Here is an 18,397-nt window from a genome sequence, read left to right as displayed (position 1 = left end):
ATCTCCCCCTAAATTCTACACTGACTGCACTTGCATTGCAAAGATGATTTGCCTTTAGTAAATCAACTCCAGAGGTTCCAAGATCTCTTTCGCAAACCTGCAGTAATTTGGGGGGGCCAGGGTGTGAAGGTGGCGGTTCTTCTTCCCCAGCAGCAGACCAGGATCCTGGGAAAGAAAGAAGAGGGGGTGGTTGTCCTCACTCTGCAGTGACAGTCAGAGATGCAGGGAAGGGAGGAAGCCATTCCCCCTCCCCAATGGCAGGCCAAGGACCAGAGAGAGGAGGTGGTTGTCCTCCCTCCCCAGCAGCAGTTGTACTCCCTCCTTAACTATTAGCCAGAGCAGTGGATGTGGGGTCCACAGCTGAAGCGTTGGCAACAGGGCAGAGCGCCGCTGGCCTCTGCCTAGCACCTACCATATCTTCATGGCTCCAGGGAGTCTGGGTAGTTGGCTCCTCTCTCCAACAGTAGACCAAGCCTCGGAATGGTAAAGACTGCCCAGATGACGTGCTGGCAGCTGTACAAAGGTTCCACGACCTCTGCCCTACACCTACCAATGACAACTCTTTCCTGCGGCCAAGTATGGAGATTGCGCGGACCAACTCTGTGGGTTCACTCTGCCCGACTAAAGCATGGGCAGACCAGGTGGAGGTAGCCTGCTTTTGAGGGGGGGGGGGGCAAATGTGACAGCGGCTTTTGGAGAGGACTAGGGGCTAGCCTCCTACCCACTGATTATGGCCCGTGGAAGAGACTGGTGATTTTGTCTGCTTCTACCAGTCAGAGTATGGTAAAGAGCTCAGTTCAGATTCTGATCCCAGGGAGTGAGCAGATCATTCTCTGATGGACAACAAAATGATAAATGCTGAGAGCGAGGCTTGAATTAATTCTCTGAATAAAGACAATTAAGCTTCCCTTCTGCAGTGGACAGATTATACAAGTGAAAGCTGGTTACTGAGATTTGGATGGACTTGGGTCTTCTTTTTGGGAACTGGTGCCAAACTGTCTGGGTGGGCACTGACCCAAATCACCTAGGCTTTTCTAGGTGACTAGCTGTTAATTAGCTTACTGTTTAAGATCACTGTTAGTTGTTAGCTGGTAATTCACCGTTTACATTGTTATGCCAATGTCCAAAAGACAGCAATGTCCTCCTGGGGGGTATAAAGCATGTGTTTGAGTCTTAATAAAGAGTCATTCCTTTGGTTTTCACCTCAACATCTTGTGTGTGTACAATGCTTGGAGTAAAGGGCTGGTAGCTCTCGGTCTGCTGCTGGAAGGGTTTGGCGGGCAGGGGGCACTGTGTGGCAAAAGCATCCATGCGGTCCATCACAGTAGACACTATAACCAGACCTGAATGGTTTCTAACCCCCCCCCCCCCCCCCCCACTCATAGCAGATGAGTAACTGGTTATTAGAGACACAGTGGGCGATAAAATACCGCAGGTTTTCACTACTAAAATCTTACATCACTTCAAGAAATTGGGCAGTATTTTAGTAATTTTTTTAGTGCCTTGCAAAATGTTTTGAAAAATGCTATGGGCTTTTTAACACCCCAGTCACGATTGAAACCATGCTACTTAACTTGAAGCGAAGTTCACATTTCAGTGCTACTTCAGGTGTGACTTGGAAGATATCTGTGCGACTTCATGCACAGATGTCTATGCAAGTCGTACCTGAACTTGCAAAAGTAGAGCAGGAACCGATTTGACCCACTTCCAATGTGGACAATAGGGTGCGACTTGTCATGCGATTTGAAACTTTCACACCGCTGCCTTACTATTGATCTTAAAGCAGTAGATAATGTACAAGACTTACACTAAGGAGTGAGAGGCCAATTATCTTTCAAGAAGAGACGTTATGGCTGAGATTGGACCCTTTTACCCCACAGAGTACTTTCTTGGATGAAGAAAACATGTCTTCAGGTGCGATGGTAGACTTTTAGAAGTGTAGGAAAAGATAACCAAATCAGGTAGGTATAATTCAATACCTAGGCTTTAAGACCCCTTTCCCACTGCAGCGGGTGCCGGCGGTAAAACTGCACTATTTTTAGCACCGCTTTACTGTCGTTTTAGCGGTGGTATTCGGCCGCTAGCGGGACAGTTTTATCCCCCTGCTAGCGGCCGAGAAAGGGTTAAAACCACTGCTGTATAGCCGTGCTGCCCCATTCTTCATTTCAATGGGCAGGAGCAGTGAAGGAGCAGTATACACACTGCTCCTAAGATGCTGCTAGCAGGACTTTTTTTTACTGCCCTGCCAGCGCACCATTCCAGTGTGAAAGCACATGGGCTTTCACACTGGAGGGTGAGGAGCGAGCACTATTTTTAGCGCTGTAGTGCCTGCAAAGCTCCCCAGTGTGAAAGAAGTCTTACAGCCAAGCTGTTAAAGCGGAACTAAACCTGATATAACTGAACTTGAGGAGCTCTGCAAAGAAGAGTGGGAAAATATTGCAAAGTATAGATGTGCAAAGTTAGTAGAGAAATATCAAAACAGACTAAAGGCTGTAATTAAAGCAAAACGTGTTTCAACAAAATACTGACACTCAAGTAGGGTGATCCTTTTTCCTACTCAGTAAATTCTAGTTTTGAATTATTTTTTTCTGACATGTTGGTGTTATATCTTTTACTTGAATGGTATGAGTTGCACTTAGTATATACAGCTGGATAAAACAAAAATTCTCCTTCATTTCAGGCTTCAAAGCAACAAAATGTGATTATTTTAAAGGGGGTTATTCTTTATATACCCACTGTATATTGCAAGACATCCCAAAACTGTTAATGGATTTTAAACTGGGAAGGCATGCAGGATCCCTGTTCTTGTGTTGATGATCCATCATACAAAATATGCAAGTGAGGGATTTCCATCAAGGGGTACTCAAAAACACTACTGGAGCAGGAAGAGTTCATTCTGTCTGTGATCAAGTCAATGTAAGGCAGCAGAGGGCCCAAGGCGAATGTCCAGAGGATTGTGGTGGAGGATCTGAGGAGAAATCAGAAAGGCAGAGGGGTCTATTCACTGAAAAATGGTGTGTTCAAAGTAAAAGCACAACCAGATTGCCGACATAAACGTAAAAGTCCTGACCTACCACAGAGCGGTAGTCCTGAGAGTCCCAATGGTTCTTAAGCAGATATGCTTGAAACAGAAGGGCAGGATCAAAAGCATATACATTATCCAAACTGTCTTCAGGGACAAGGTTTCATCAGATGGGCGCACTGCATCCCTGGAACTTTACAGTGCTATGTGACTAACTCACAGGTTACACACAAGTGTCTAGGAGAAAGCCTTCACCATAACCCAGTACCTAAAGGACACATTACAGTTCAGTACCACTCCTTCCTCACAGTGGGGTCCATGTACTCTGCGGTTTTGCCGAGAGTTAGCCAATCCAGGAACTGCAAAATTCTCTCTTTTGGCTCTGCAACAACTGTAGGAACTTGCTGGAATAAAAAAGGAATGTTGAAAAATAGAAAATGGTTTGGTGCAGTCAGAAGAAAGAAGACGTCTGTTCTCATACTATACTAGCAAAAAAAAAAAAAAAAACTAGAGCATGACTAGAGTGGAAGTAATTATACTAGGTTGCCTTACAAAGTCCAATTTCCTGAAGGCAAAAGGATCCAATGTAACAGAGTTAATCTTGTGTCCCTTAGGTCGAGTTTACACTGGTGTGACACGACACTCGTCCTACTTTGAATCCGACTTTGCCCTGCAACTTGAAGTCAGAGACGTGTCCAACTTCAATGAACTCCAAGTCAGATCCCCGCCAATACCAGGCACTGTGTTTGGTATGAATCTTGGAGGGGGAACTCCACGCTAAATTGTAAATAGAAAACCGGCATGGGTTCCCCCTCCAGGAGCATACCAGGTCCTTCGGTCTGATATGTATGTTAAGGGGAACCTCCTACACCGGAAAAACGGCATGGGGGTCCCCCCAAAATCCATACCAGTCCCTTATCTGAGCACACAGCCTGGCCGGTCAGGAAGGGGGTGGGGACAGGTGAGCACCCCCCCTCCTGAACCGTACCAGCCCGCATTCCCTGCAGCCCCCCCACCCCAAAGCACCTTGTCCCCATGTTGATGAGGACAAGAGCCTCTTCCTGACAACCCTGGCCATTGGTTGCCGGGGTCTGCGGGCGGGGGGCTTATCGGAATCCGGGGACCCCAGATCCCAGCCCCCACCCTATGTGAATGAGTATGGGGTACATCGTACCCCTACCCATTCACCTGGGGGGCAAAAAAAGTCTCAATAAAAAAAAAACACACTAGACAGGTTTTTAAAGTAATTTACTAGGCAGCTCTGGGGGTCTCTTCAAACTTCTCCGCTCTCTCCGGCCTCTTCTGCCGGGCTCCTCCGCCATCTTCTTCTCTTCTTAACCACTTTTGCTAGCGTTGGCCCGGTCTTCTCTGTCGTCTTCTTCCGATGTTGACACAACGCTCTCTCCCAATGTAATGCCGCCTGCGCGGTGCACAACGACTTATATAGGCATGGGGCATGGTCACCAGGTGCTGTCATCCATTGACACTGCCCCTTATGACATCACTGCCACATCATGCCCGGGGCAATGAATTCACATTTTACAGGTTTGATCTTCCAAGTCACCTACATACACTAGGATTTGTAAAGAAGCAACATACTGTTGTGTACATGGGTGCAGTCATATTGTGGGGACTGTACATATATACGTGTATGGAACTACATCCCTTATACTTTCTACACTGCTTTTTGGCCTGCTGTAAGACATATTTTCCAAATAACTGTCGCAGCTCTTTACTTTCAGACTATTTGTCATATTAGGGTGGACTGCAAATCATACTGTATACCATAGAAACTGTTTAGCAGATGATTAAACCCCCTTCCCAACCAGACCAATTTTCAGCTTTCAGTGCTCTCACATTTGAATGACAATTACTCAGGCAACATGCTACCAATATGAATTCTTTGTCCTTTTTTTCCACACAAATAGAGCTTTCTTTTGGTGGTATTTGACCACCACTGGGTTTTTCATTTTTTTGCGCTGTAAATGAAAAAAGACCGAAAAAATGAACAAAAAAGCATTTTTCTTTGTTTTGGTTATAAAATTAAGCAAATTACCGTAGTAATTTCTCTTCATAAATTTTGGCCAAAATTTATACAACCACATATCTTTGGTAAAAAAAATAACCCAAATCAGTGTATATTTGGTCTGTGTGAGAGTTAGAGTCTACAAGCTATGGTGCCATTCACTGAAAATTGATCTCACCTGATCACATCTGATGTACTGATGGCCTAATTTCATGACACACTAAAAAGCTAGGAAATTACAAATACCCCTCAAAAGACCCCTTTTTGGAAAGTAGACATTCGAAGGAAGGTATTTAGTAAGAGGCATTCTGAGTTTTTTGAAGGTGTAATTTTTTTCCCACAATTCTTTGCAACATGTATTTTTTTTCTTTTTTCCACAGAATTGTCATTAACAGGTTATTTCTCTCCCACAGCATATGCATACCACAAATTATACCCCAAAACACATTCTACTACTCCTCTGAGTATGGCGATACCACACGTGTGAGACTTTGACACATCCTGGCTAAATACAGAGGCCCAACATGCACGGAGCAACATCAGGAGTTCTAGGAACATAAATTACACATTTCATTTTTTGTCTACCTTTTACACTTTTGAAGGCCCTGGAGCACCAGGACAATGGAAACGTCCACAAAATTACCCTATTTTGTAAAGTAAACATATATAATATAAGGCATAATGAGTCTTTTGAACATGTAATTTTTTTCCACAGTTTGTGGAAAGAAAATGAAAACGCTTCTTTTTTTAAAAAAAAAATTTTTTACAGAAAGTTGGCCATTTATAAGATATTTCTAACACGTAGCATGTAAATAGCAAAAATTACACCCCAAAATATATTCTGCTACTCCTCCTGAGTATGGCGATACCACATGTGGGAGACTTTTCCACAGCCTGGCCACATACTGAGGGCCAACAGGGAGCACTATCAGGGACATACATTTCAAATCTAATTTGACTACCCATTACACTTTTGTGAGACATTGATGGGTACTGTAGTGGCAAGGATGAGCACTGCTGTGGCATAGCTGAGCACAGAAGGAGCATGGAAAAACATGGATGAGCCAGGGATAGATGGAGCATGGATGAGCCAGAGAAAGAAAGAAACGTTCCTAACCTAAGGGTGCTCCGGTATAGTCACGTGCAGGACCAGTGCTTCCACTAGGCAAACTAGGCAGCTGCCTAGGGCGCCCAGCCACTGGTGTTCCTACGCTCCTCTCTGAAGCAACAAAATCTCAGCATCAGCATCCACTTCATTCGCACATAGTGTAAGAGGCAAAGCAGCGGCGGAGACTTGTGTCTGTGTCCCGACTACCGAATGAGTGGAAGCAAACATTTATTAATGGGCACAGGTATGCTGCATTTGATGGGCTGCATTTTAATGGGCGTTTCATTAAACAGGTGGTATACATGGGCAGGGAAGGGGGTGGAGTAGCAAAACGAGGTTTGGCCTAGGGTGTAAAAAAATCCTTGCACCAGCCCTGATTACGTGATCTCCCCAGCGGCCGCCTTCAGGGGAGAGGAGAGAGTAGCAACAACTGCTGCAGAGCCTGGGTGGTAACATCACCCATAGACTTAATATAAGTCATTCATTGTCCACTGTCCTCCTCTACACTGAACCCAGTGCTGTGTCCTGATTACATGGGCTTAGAATGAAGGTGGGAGTGGGTTTAAGCTTAATTAGCTTTTGACAGGACTTCTACTTTAAGCAGATCAAAATAAGGTTACTACTAATCTATGTTTACAGCCTGGCCAGTTAAAAGTTAGTGCTGGGCTGCCTGTGCACGAATGTCCCATAGATTGAATGAGATGTGCTCATACAACAGAAACATCATCCAGTTCAAGTCAAAGGGACATACGTGTGCATGCATCACAACACTAGACTATTATCTGGCTGCAGCTATTATTGGAAGCTACAGTCATTGGCAAAAGGTAGTATGCACCTACTAGGAGGGAGAAGGATGGGACAGCCGAGTGTATTGAGGGGTTTAGAAGGGGGGGGGGGATGTCTGGAAGATTTTTGCAAAAAGCTCAGCTTGTACTTTATAGCTAATAAATATTTTTTTGTTTTGGGCAGTGTGATTTAGCGATCTGTGTCCTACTTGAGAAATGTCTTATCACTTGAAAATTTGACATAAAAAAAAAAAAAAATCTAATTTGGACCAATATATTCACTCTTAAACGTACTGAAACTTGTCATGTTTTAGATCATTCTGTTCCAAATTCAATGCTGAATACAGATTTATACTAGTACCAAATCTATTAAAACAAGAATTATACATATGTACAAAAATGTAATTATCTAGTTTTATAGATTTTAGAAGCATTGACAGTTTGTACCTTTCTGGCATACAATGCTCAAATTTTTTTTTTTTAATATATCAACCCTTTATTATATATCCTATGAGATGTTTCTTGGTCCCACCGTACTTTAGTCTCACCCAGAGATTTTCAGTAAGGATTAGGTCTGAGCCATTTCCTGGACAGTCAGAAAACTTTAAAACAATGCAATGAAAACCAGTTCTTTACAACCCTGGCAGTATGGCATAGCATTATGGATACGAAATTCCTGTGAAGCTTGCAGGATAACTCAGCATTTTTTTAAGCTTTTTTTTTTTTAGTCACAACCTTTAAAAGCATGCAAATGTTTGGAGGCACCCCATGCTAACAGTGCCTTATTCTCCAGGATACATTGGGCCTTCATTTAGTGATACTAATTAAAGGATTTCTCCTTATTATTTGTTTTTTTAATATATAAAAAGTGATAAAAAAAAAAAACATTAACTTTTTAAAACTGTATATAGCTGTATATTTTAATGCGATTACCTTGATCAGGCAGCTGATATGCAAGACAAACACACTAAAATATAAACTTTTTTTGTACCTAAAACAAACAAACCCTAACCTCGCTCAAGCCCGGATCTATTTTATCTTTTCCAACATTTTTTTTTTTTTTTAACATAGTTCTCCTCTAGCAATTGGACATCACAGTGGTCATGTGACCAGGAACCAGGTCTTCCAATTGCTACTGGCAGTGACAGTCCAGTCTCTTGTCCGGGTGGGTGCGTGACTATGTGCGCTCCCTGCACAAGCACATGCCCGCATCATTGTGCAAAAGTTTTAGGCAAGTGTGATAAAATACTGTAAATGAATAATGCTTTCAAAATTAGATACGTTAATAGTTTTTTTATATCAATCAAAATGGAAAGTAAATGAACCGAAGAGAAATTTGCCATCAAAACAGCATCAATTCTGCCATTCTTCTAGGTACACTTGCACAGAACTCAGCAGGTAAGTTTTTCCAAACAAGCTTGTAAAACCAACCACAGATCTTCTGTAGATGTAGGTGGTCTCAAATCCTTCTATCTCTTCATGTAATCCCAGACAGACTCGATGTTGAGATCAGGGCTCTGTGTGGGTCAAACCATCACTTCCAGGATTCCTTGCTCTGCTTTATGCTGAAGATAGTGCTTAATGACATTGGCTGCATGTTTGGGGTCATTAACCTGATGCAGAATAAACTTGGAGCCAAATCACACACCTCCCTGGTGGTATGGCATGATGGAAAAGTATCGGCCAGTATTTCTCAGCATTGAGGATACCATTGTTCCTGACCAAATCTCCAACTCCATTGGCAGAAATGCAGCCCATATCTTGTAAGGAACCTCCACTATGCTTCACTGTTGCCTGTAGACACTCATTGTACCACTCTCCAGCCCTTCGGTGAACAAACTGCCTCCTGCTACAGCCAAATATAAAATGTTTACTCCAGTCCAGAGCATCTGCTGCCATTTTTCTGCACCCCAGTTCCTTTGTTTTCATGCATAGTTGAATCATTTAGCCTGGTTTCCGCATCAGATATGGCTTTTGGCCACAATCCTTCCATGAAGACCACCTCTGGCCGATTTGCCCAGATAGTAAATGCACGCACCTGGGTCCCACCGATTTCTGCCAGTTCTGGGCTGATGGCACTGCTGACATCTTTTGATGTCGAAGGGAAGTAACCCAGGCGTCTCTTCAGTCTTACCATGGTGTATGACCTGTGACAAGAAGCTTCTTCCACAATCTCACTGTGGTAGCAGAGTTTGGCTGTTCCTCACCCAGATTTGACCCTCCTAAACAGCAGTTTGTCAATGACCGTTTTAACCTATATATGAAATTGATGATTAGTATCTGCTTGGTATAACTGGTTAATCATACACCTGACTCTAATCCTACAAAATTCCTGACTTTGAGCAAGTGTAAGAATTCATGTTGGCTTGAAGACAAAAGGATAGACACACCCAATAATGATCTGTTTTAGATTTTTTTTTTGTCTTCCATTTGCTCACTTTGTAAATTGATAAAAATAATTGAAACATATTTTTGAAAGCATTCTTATTTTACAGCATTTCTTCATATTCGCCGAAAACTTTTTCACAATACTGTACGTAGCGCAAGAAAAGAAAAGTCCACTTCTGTGACGCTGCATGTGTGTGTTAGGCTGTCATGTGTAGTCCTGTCGGTTGTGGGCTTCCCCAATAAACACAGATGGTACCCTGAGAAAGGCTGGTATAAAGGACTGGCTTTCATTCCATCATATTCTTGTTATTGAGTGGCCAGAATACAGTCTAGGCCTAGACCCAATTAAAAACCTTTGTGCAAAACTAAAGAGTGGTGTTGAAAGAAAGACCAAGAAACAAATAAGAACTCAGAATCGATAATTGTATATAATCTATAATGTATATAAGTGATGGGATAATATTACACCAGAAGACTAAAAAACATAGTGCATTTTACCAGAAAGGTGAAAAGCTTATGTTGCTTCTAAAGATTATCCAAGATATACATTTTTGTAAAAAAAAAAAAAAAAAAAAAAAAAGCATGTACCAGTCCTGTTTGAATAAATATGAATATATTTAATATAGTAGTAATTTTAATATAACAGTATTCAGCATTACATTTGGAATAAAACACATTTCAGAACTTTGTAGAATAAAATAGGTGCCCACAACTTTAGCTGCTATTGTAATATAAAGTAGTGCAAATCTGTTAACTGCCATTACCCCCCACAGGCCGCACAGCTAAATAAGATTGCCTTACAAGAAGAATATAGCGCTTCAGGGCATGTATTGTACATTACAACTGGAGAGTGTACACTTGGCCTCACATGGAAATGGAAATCACATTGTTTTTAATGTGGCCATTCACATCAATTCCACTAAATATGAAGCGATTTTGGAAATGGTTCCTGCACTACTTTAATGGAAAAAGGGAAAAGTCCATATCTGCCCAGGCTGAGGCTGTCATTACACCTTCTTATGAGGTTTTGCAGAGATGTGAAACTTCCAGGACTTCTTCCTTTTTCATTAGATGTCTAGAGCTGGGTCAGCGCTGTCCTTTTGTGCACTCCAAGCAGCTGCTAAATAAGAGGACCTGGTGGAGCCTTAAGTGGCACCTGTAAATTTAGTCCTGCACTACTTTTGTGCAATTCCAGGGTGATTTTGACCCTATAGACCTCAATAGAAAGGCACAGTAATTGCATAAACATGCAATTCTGATGTGATTTTGGAAGAGATTTCCTTATTTAACCCTCACTTCCCAGCTAAATATCTGATACCACAAAAGTAGTAGTTGTAATGGTAGTATACCCAAGCCAAATTTCCATAAAATTACATCGCACTAGTGGAAACTAAGCCTAAAGAGCCTTTCACACAGGTGTCATCCATGCAGTCACTTTTTTGATCACGGTTATATCAGTTTTTACATCTGTCTTCAGTTTAATTCTGTTTAATCAGCCTACATCCATTTTTTGCATCAGTTTTTTTTTTTAGTTGTTGCAAAAACCAATCGTAGGTGACAAGAGTATAAACCTAAAAGGTTTCTTGCTTAAAAAAAAAAAAAAACAGACTTTAACAGAATGGATGTAAACAGATGGCATCCTTTACAATCCATTCAGATCTGTCTAAAAAGGACGCAGCTTTGTTCCATAAAAAAAAAAAAACGAAAAAAAAAAAAAACCACAGACCTGAATCCGATGTAAACGGATGATCATCCATTTACATCCGCTCACCCATAGACATAATTGCGGTTCAGTATGGATCCGTCTGAAAAACTGAGTGAAAGGCATTTCATTTCTTTGATGTATAGGATATTTACAAACAAGTTCAGCTATACCATCCAGAAATTTCAGGATTACGCTTTGGACTTTGGAATTCAACAGATTTACAGCCTCAAGGTTCATTCTACTGTTTGATAAGAAATGGAAATGAAATGTAAATCAGTACCATAAATTTCAAGTGTTCTGGCAAAAATAGAAGTTCCAGCATAATAAACTGGCCAGATGTGAGATCCAGTCTAGGGAAAGGATTTTCTTTTTTAGTTCTCAATCTGCCCATAGATACAGACTGAGTTTACACTGATCTGCCTCATTTGCAATTTAATATGCTTATATTGTTCCATAAAAAGTACCCTGCTACCTTTAGAAAAAATAAATAAAAAAATCAAAAAATTGTTGCTGCAATTACTTTCCTTTAGAGAATTGCACAGACCGTGAAATGTGTCTAAACCCAAAAACAAAAAAATCATACATATACATTTCTAATACTTCAATGTAGCATCTGTAATAGTTTTTTTCCCCTTTATTTTCACTTAGCAATACTGCCAGTAACACACTTTTTATGCTGTAGTGACAAAGTTTATTCACTGTACTGTCTGAGCAGCATTGTCACCGTGGGACAAAAAACCGTGTTTGGACTACAGAAGACCTTTCACCTTTCATCATCTCCAAAATATGGGGGAAGTTTTTTAGTAGTTTACAGAGGTGGACAGAGCAGGGCTGATAACTTTGCCTGCGATAACACTGCAGCAGAGTGCACAGGACCTTACTGGACTTCAGGCAGAATTGATGGGTATTTTTTGCAACGAACAGACATAAAATGCTTTTAATAGTAAATTTAACAGACCAAAACTGAGAAACTAAAAAGGTTAATCATTAGGGTATACATACACTTTAATGTCTTATGGCAAAATATGTATTTTTTTAGGCCACCTCTGCTCATAGTGTAAAGTCAATACACGGCCGATGTGCAAAAGTCAAAGTGCATATTTCCGTTACATACAGACACAGCTGTATGAAGTTACGGTTAAGAAGGAATGCTTAGGCGTTACCACATCCTACAACATATTCATAAATATCGGATATTTTTTTTCAAATGAAGAACCATTTCAGTGTATTTCAGGATTACCCAAAACAATTAAGATCAATAGGTAAATTTGAAGATTCAACTCCTTTTATATAGGAAAGCGGCTGTTCTGTAATTAAGGTGGAAGATGATAGTAGATATCAGTGACTTTCTGTTTACCCATTTCTTCATGCAGAACAAAACATTGATTCAATGGATGGATGTTTATTCCTGAAATATGTAAACATTTATATATGTACATACAATTATTACTTTGTATCATTTACAAGATAAGCTCTGAACCAAGCACCGCCAACAAGTAATCCATAACCCACCCCACTGCCAGGCTTCCCACACGCACCCACACATACCCACGTCTGCACACCACAGATGCTTTGACACCAAAATAAATCTCAGCCTTTAGACGGGCTGGGAAAGCACTAATGCTTGATAAATGATTTATTTCTGTAAATTTAATTAGATTTTTCTATAGAAAAGAACCATTTTCTTTAATCTGTGTGTTATCCACTCTTCTGAGAAGTATCTTCCTGACACTTGGAGAAGTGTATAGTATTTGTAGTTCCATGCAGCAGCAAAATTTCACAAACAAGGCCTGCCACAGATCGATCTTTATCTAGACGGTCCGAAGTGTTTAAAAAAATACAAACAAAAATAACAAGAACTAAAAATAATCGGATCTGTGTCATTAAGATATTACTACAGGTGAGCAGTCTTCGGTTTTTCTCCTGTGTTATGGTCAGTCAGTAAGGACCCGGGGTTATTAAATAAAGTAATAAAGTACAGTCGTGCCCATTTATATGATGCCCAAAGGGTCAGCCTGCAGTGTGGGTTGTAGTAGCTGAGGCTGAAGTGGAGGAGGTAACTGCAGAGGGACTAGAGGTGTTGCTAGTTGTCCTGGACTGCCATGCTGTGCTGACGGAGAACTGGTAACGCTTGGAGACTCAACCACATCGCCATCATAAAATAAAAACTGGCACTGCTGAATAAATGTTTCTATGACAGATTGGTGGTTCTTAGTGGTTGAGAAGAACTCTTTGTTTTCAAAATCTGGACGCATAAGGGTAGGCCAGAAGCAGATAGAAAGGTTGTCAGCAGTCATAAGGTTGGTTTTATTGTGTTGACTGACCCTGTAGAAACAAAGAAACTGCGATGATCAACACAATTCATTAAATAGAAATCTATAAGTGTAGTATAGGTCACAATAGCTTTCTGAAAAGTAAAAAAAAAAAAAAAAAATCACATCCTGCAAGTTTCACAACTGTGTTGTAACATTTTAGCAATTACCAATAAATTTATCATACTCCAAAAGCCAAGCCGATGTCCTCACGTTAGATTACACTCACATCTCTAGGTTTCTGTATGTGTGCTTTAAAAAAAAAAAAAAAAAAATCTGCTTCCAGCATTTTTTGTGCAGTTTCTTGCAAAGATAACATTCCCTAGGGACAAATGGTAAAGCACATAAAAGCTGAGTGCCACATGAAAAACTACAAAAGTGTGTATGTTGTCCTTGAATGCATTCATAAATTATACTAAGTCCCACCAATTCTGTTTCAAACCCTACTTAAATCCAAATTTTCTTGAAAGTGGGCCAGATTTTCTGTTAGGAGTAGCTATAGTGGGGAAAATATTTGATCCCCTGCAGATTTTGTAAGTTTGCACATTTTTTTTGCACACAGAAATTAAGGGTCTATAATTTTTTTTTTATCATAGGTGAAGAGCTGTGGACTGGATTTGATCTGTCTGTTGAATCAGTGCCATCTTTACACTGCAAAGGCGCATACTGACCTCTTTTAAGCAGTGGGGTCCACCCAAGCAGTTAAGACACCTTTAGGTGAGGTGAAGGGCACCATGGTGAACAAAGGTCGATACACACAGGATTGTTTTTGGTGTATGGGACACAACTCACAGATTTTATACATGTATATCTTTATGGACTGGTACTGAAAGATGGACTCACTTTGATATTAATATATACAGTATCTCACAAAAGGGAGTAGACCCCTCACATTTTTGTTATTTTATTATATCTTTTCATGTGACAACACTGAGGAAATTACACTTTGCTACAAAGTAAAGTAGTGAGTGTACAGCTTGCATAACAGTGCAAGTTTCCTGTCCCTTCAAAATATCTCAACACATTAATGTCTAAACCTCTGGCAACAAAAGCGAGTACACCCTTAAGCCAAAATGTCTAAATTGGGCCCAAAGTGTCAATATTGTGTGTGGCCAGCACTGCCTTAACCCTCTTGGGCATGATGTTCACCAGAGCTTCACAGGTTGTCACTATTCTTGGGATCCATTAAGATGATGCCAGATTACAGCTGCAACTGTAATCTGTCGATTTCTTTTTTACCTACCTAAAATTTCTTAGTGCTAATAAACTAGGACTAATCATGTTCAACTGTCTGCTGAGAGAGCGTGTTTACTCTTCAACCCATTGAGCGCTGGTCCGTTTGTTTTGTTGTACCCCTCACTAACCAGGTGCTCCAGTGAGCCCTGAAGGGGCGGAGCAGACAGCGGTGACTGATAGTCTCTGCTCAGAGCCAACAGAAAACTGAGCAATTAGTGGTCATGTGATTCCCCACCAGTTTAATCCTAAAAACTGGGTGGACAGCTTCAGCATGAAGGTGACCATGTATGTTTATTTTATATTTTTACATAACCCAGACTTCTCCTATAGCAAATACAAAGCAACACCCCTTAACTAAACCATACTTACATTTAAAGCAAATTCAGTCAGTAAAAACCAGAATACAGGCAGACCCCGAGCTACGAACGACTTCTACTTACAAACAGCCTCAATGCCGGTCGCTAGTGTTCCAGGCTGGCCCTGGATACCTCTGGGCAGCTATCTTTCAGCGCCGGACACATCCCTCACTGCAGTACTACATGTACTGCATGGCCAGAAGAGCCCCAGATAACATAACTGCATGCCCATCGCCTCGGAACAACCCACATCCCTGCACATGCTGACGTTACACTTAAAACTGCAGTGTTCGGACACACAAATTCCACTTCCCCTATTGAGTTCGTAACCCGGTGGACTGCCTGTAGTCCTTGGTAACTGTTATCATTTTAGAGTACAGTTTGAGGAGGATAACTTTCCCAAGTTTCATCTGATAAGTCACCGCTGGAAAGTTGGTAATTCATAGCTGGAAAGGTTGGAAAGTACACCAAATCCTGCTTCCTAGCTGTGGTAAGGCATACAGACTTCCAAGCATATCACCTTACATTTTAGATACGGAAAGTCCAAAACATTTTCAAAATAGGAGTTTGGGATGTATTTATCCTCATTTTCAGTCAAGGTGATTGGATTCCAGAGAAAATCTTCCCAAAAACAGGATCTTAAGTTTGATTGCCACCACTGGGAGAATTTGCCTCACCTCCCTTTCCAGTGGCAACTGCCAGTGAGGCATAAATTGATTGTGAATCTCTTCCAACATAGGACACTGCAAAAAAGCTAAATTACACACATGGTGGATCACTTTTTACAGTACAGTTAAACAGCCACTATCAGGTATTGATTGGGGAGGTGACAGGGTCACCTTTTAAACTCCAGATTATTTTTTTGCTCAACTTTCCCGACCGCCTCATGCAGATGTACTGTGGCAGAAGGGCACGTACAGGCAGATTAATGTACCTGTACGTTGCCCTTGAAGAGGCGGCTTGCGGTCGCGCACGCCCGCCGGGAGCTCCTTGACCGTGATCGCGGGTCCCGGGGACTCTGTCCGCAGGTATACCTGTGATAGTCTCACGGCAAGGAAGAACGGTCAGATGCTCATGTAAACAAGCATCACCCAGTTATGCCTAATGACACTGTCACTGATCAGCTCTCCTTGTAATCGGAAGCAGTGATCAGTGACGTTACCAACACAGCCCCTCCCCCCAGTTAGAATCACTCCCTAGGACACACTTGTCCCCTTACAGCACCACCTAGTGGTTAACCCCTTCACTGCCAGTGACATTTTTACAGTAAGTAATTAAAATTTTTTTAGCATTGATCGCTGTATTAATGCCGATGGTCCCAAAAATGTGTCAAAATTGTCCGATGTGTCGCAGTCACGATAAAAAATAAAATTGCTGATTGCCGCCATTACTAGTAAAAAGAAAAAAAAAAATCAATAAATAATGCCATAAAACTAGCCCCTATTTTGTAGACGCTATAACTTTTGCGCAAACCAAACAGTTATTGCAATTATTTTTTACCAAAAATATGTAGAAGAATAAGTATCGGCCTAAACTGAGGGAAAAACATTTTTTTATATATTTTTGGGAGATATTATAGTAAAAAATCAATAATGCGTTATTTTCAAAATTGATGCTATTTTTTTGTTTATAGCGCAAAAAAACAAAACAAAAAAACAAAAACACAGAGGTGATCAAATACCACCAAAAGAAAGATCTATTTTGGGGGGGAAAGGACGCCAATGTTGTTTGGGAGCCACGTCACACAACCGCGCAATTGTCAGTTAAAGCGACGCAGTATCGAATCGCAAAAAGTGCTCTGGTCAAGAAGGGGGTAAATTCTATCGGGGCTGAAGTGGTTAAAGACAATTTTTGTTTGGACAAATGTGCCCCAACTACGTTTGGCTCCCGAATTCAGTGCGACCCCCATTGACCAGAATGCCACTACATAAATGGAGAAGTATTGTGGCTGTGGCCCCCTCTGACTGTTGTAGGCTTTAGTTGGGCAGGAGGTAAAATTGCAAAGCTGAGGTTCATCTGGAATCTAAATTGCATCACTCATCTAATATTGTATAAATCTGAAAGTCATACACTCACCTGTTCAGATGAGATATAATATATTTTAAGACCTCAAAGTTGACAGGAGGGAAAGCCCGTAAAATATCCTTTAAGGCATGAAGTCTCTCCATCTTGTCTGGGATTTCTGAAGGAACAATGTATATAAACTGTAGTAAGAAATGCAGTCTACTACTGGGAAAAAATAAAAAAATAAAATAAACTTTCTCTTTGAACAAGAAATATTACTTTTGAGATAAAAAAAAAAAAATACTCCATAAGCAACATCAGAACAGGCTAGATATTCGTTACAGATTTCAAAAGATACTCTACCATCCAACCTGCAGCCTCATGATACCAAGAAGGGCGGCTTTTATGTCCTACCAGGAAGCAGTCGGTGTTTTCCAAATCTAGGTGCATACTCAGACCTTATCAGTATTAGGTATGAGCAGTGAAATTCATTCTCCAATTAACTCCAATGCATTTTGGTGAAATGGCAATTTTTTTTTTATTTCATTTTTTGGCAAAAATGCACTGGACTTCATTGAAGCAAATGTAAAATAAATGTTAGCACTAATCCTACAAAGCAATCCCAACTTCCCTGTTGCTCTGCAACATATGGCATAAGACTTAGAAGTCCTCACTCTGCAGTGAGTCTTGTGATGAAGCAAGAGTCACAAAAAAGGTCACAAGATTTGCTGCCCAGTACCAGCACTGCAGCACAATACCACAGTACCTGTACTGTCAGAACCGTCAGGTAGCGAAGGGAAAAAGATAGCGTTCACCAAAAAAACATTTTCTTTGAATTCACTGATGGACATATTAATTCTTAAGAGTCCCAGGTTACACTGCTGCCTGCAGGAATGTGCATTAACAGAAAAAGGGTAGAATGTGATCCTTAAGCCCATAAGTGTGGACGATGGTCTATCGGTCACCTAGAGATGGTAGAACAAGAATCAAAAGCAACCCTTTCAGGGGGCAATCCGGTATAAAGAATTTGTCCCTCTGAAAGAAGCAATAGATGTGAGATTTTTCTCAGCTCAAACATCCACACAATCAAGGGATATTTCCTGTCAGGAACTGGAACCAGAAGGATGGAAAATGTCCTTGAAATAAACGGTAGAAACTAACTTAGGGGGGGGGGGGGGGGGAAGCAGGATAAAGCAGTTTAGACATTCAGCTAGCAGAGGTAATGGCTGTAAAGAATACAACAATACATGTGGGAGTAAAGGAAGATCTCCAAATGGTTTCTAAAGTTTAGCAAAAACGCAAAATAGATCTCATAAAGTCACCAGGGAACATACAAGGGCACAACATGAGACTCCCTGTAAAAAGGTCTTAATCAAAAAGAAAATTGTATTTTTGTACTCACCCGTAAAGTCCATTTCTCAGAATTTGACAGGCACAGCGCCTCCTTAAAACTTG

At 41.0% G+C, this 18,397-nt stretch overlaps 1 protein-coding gene and 1 long non-coding RNA gene across 2 annotated transcripts in view; one reads left to right on the top strand and one right to left on the bottom strand.

Moving 5' to 3' along the window:
- Positions 1-14,633, top strand: part of LOC143943210 (uncharacterized) — a 178,392-nt gene extending 163,759 nt beyond the window's left edge. Inside the window, exon 3 of the long non-coding RNA XR_013264893.1 lies at positions 13,943-14,633. This is a non-coding gene — a long non-coding RNA (uncharacterized LOC143943210). The remainder of the gene's footprint in view (positions 1-13,942) is intronic.
- Positions 12,421-18,397, bottom strand: part of ARHGAP5 (Rho GTPase activating protein 5) — a 97,035-nt gene continuing 91,058 nt past the window's right edge. Inside the window, exons 6-7 of the mRNA XM_077464821.1 lie at positions 17,015-17,120; positions 12,421-13,359 (exon numbers count right to left, since the gene is read on the bottom strand). Coding sequence (XP_077320947.1) covers positions 13,026-13,359; positions 17,015-17,120 — 440 coding nt within the window. The 3' untranslated portion in view covers positions 12,421-13,025. The remainder of the gene's footprint in view (positions 13,360-17,014; positions 17,121-18,397) is intronic.

This window comes from Lithobates pipiens, unplaced genomic scaffold (genome assembly GCF_037356315.1).
Source record: "Lithobates pipiens isolate NorthernLeopardFrog02 unplaced genomic scaffold, aLitPip1_a1.2 Scaffold_30, whole genome shotgun sequence".
Lineage (NCBI taxonomy): Eukaryota > Metazoa > Chordata > Amphibia > Anura > Ranidae > Lithobates > Lithobates pipiens.
This window is presented reverse-complemented; position numbering and strand designations above follow the sequence as displayed.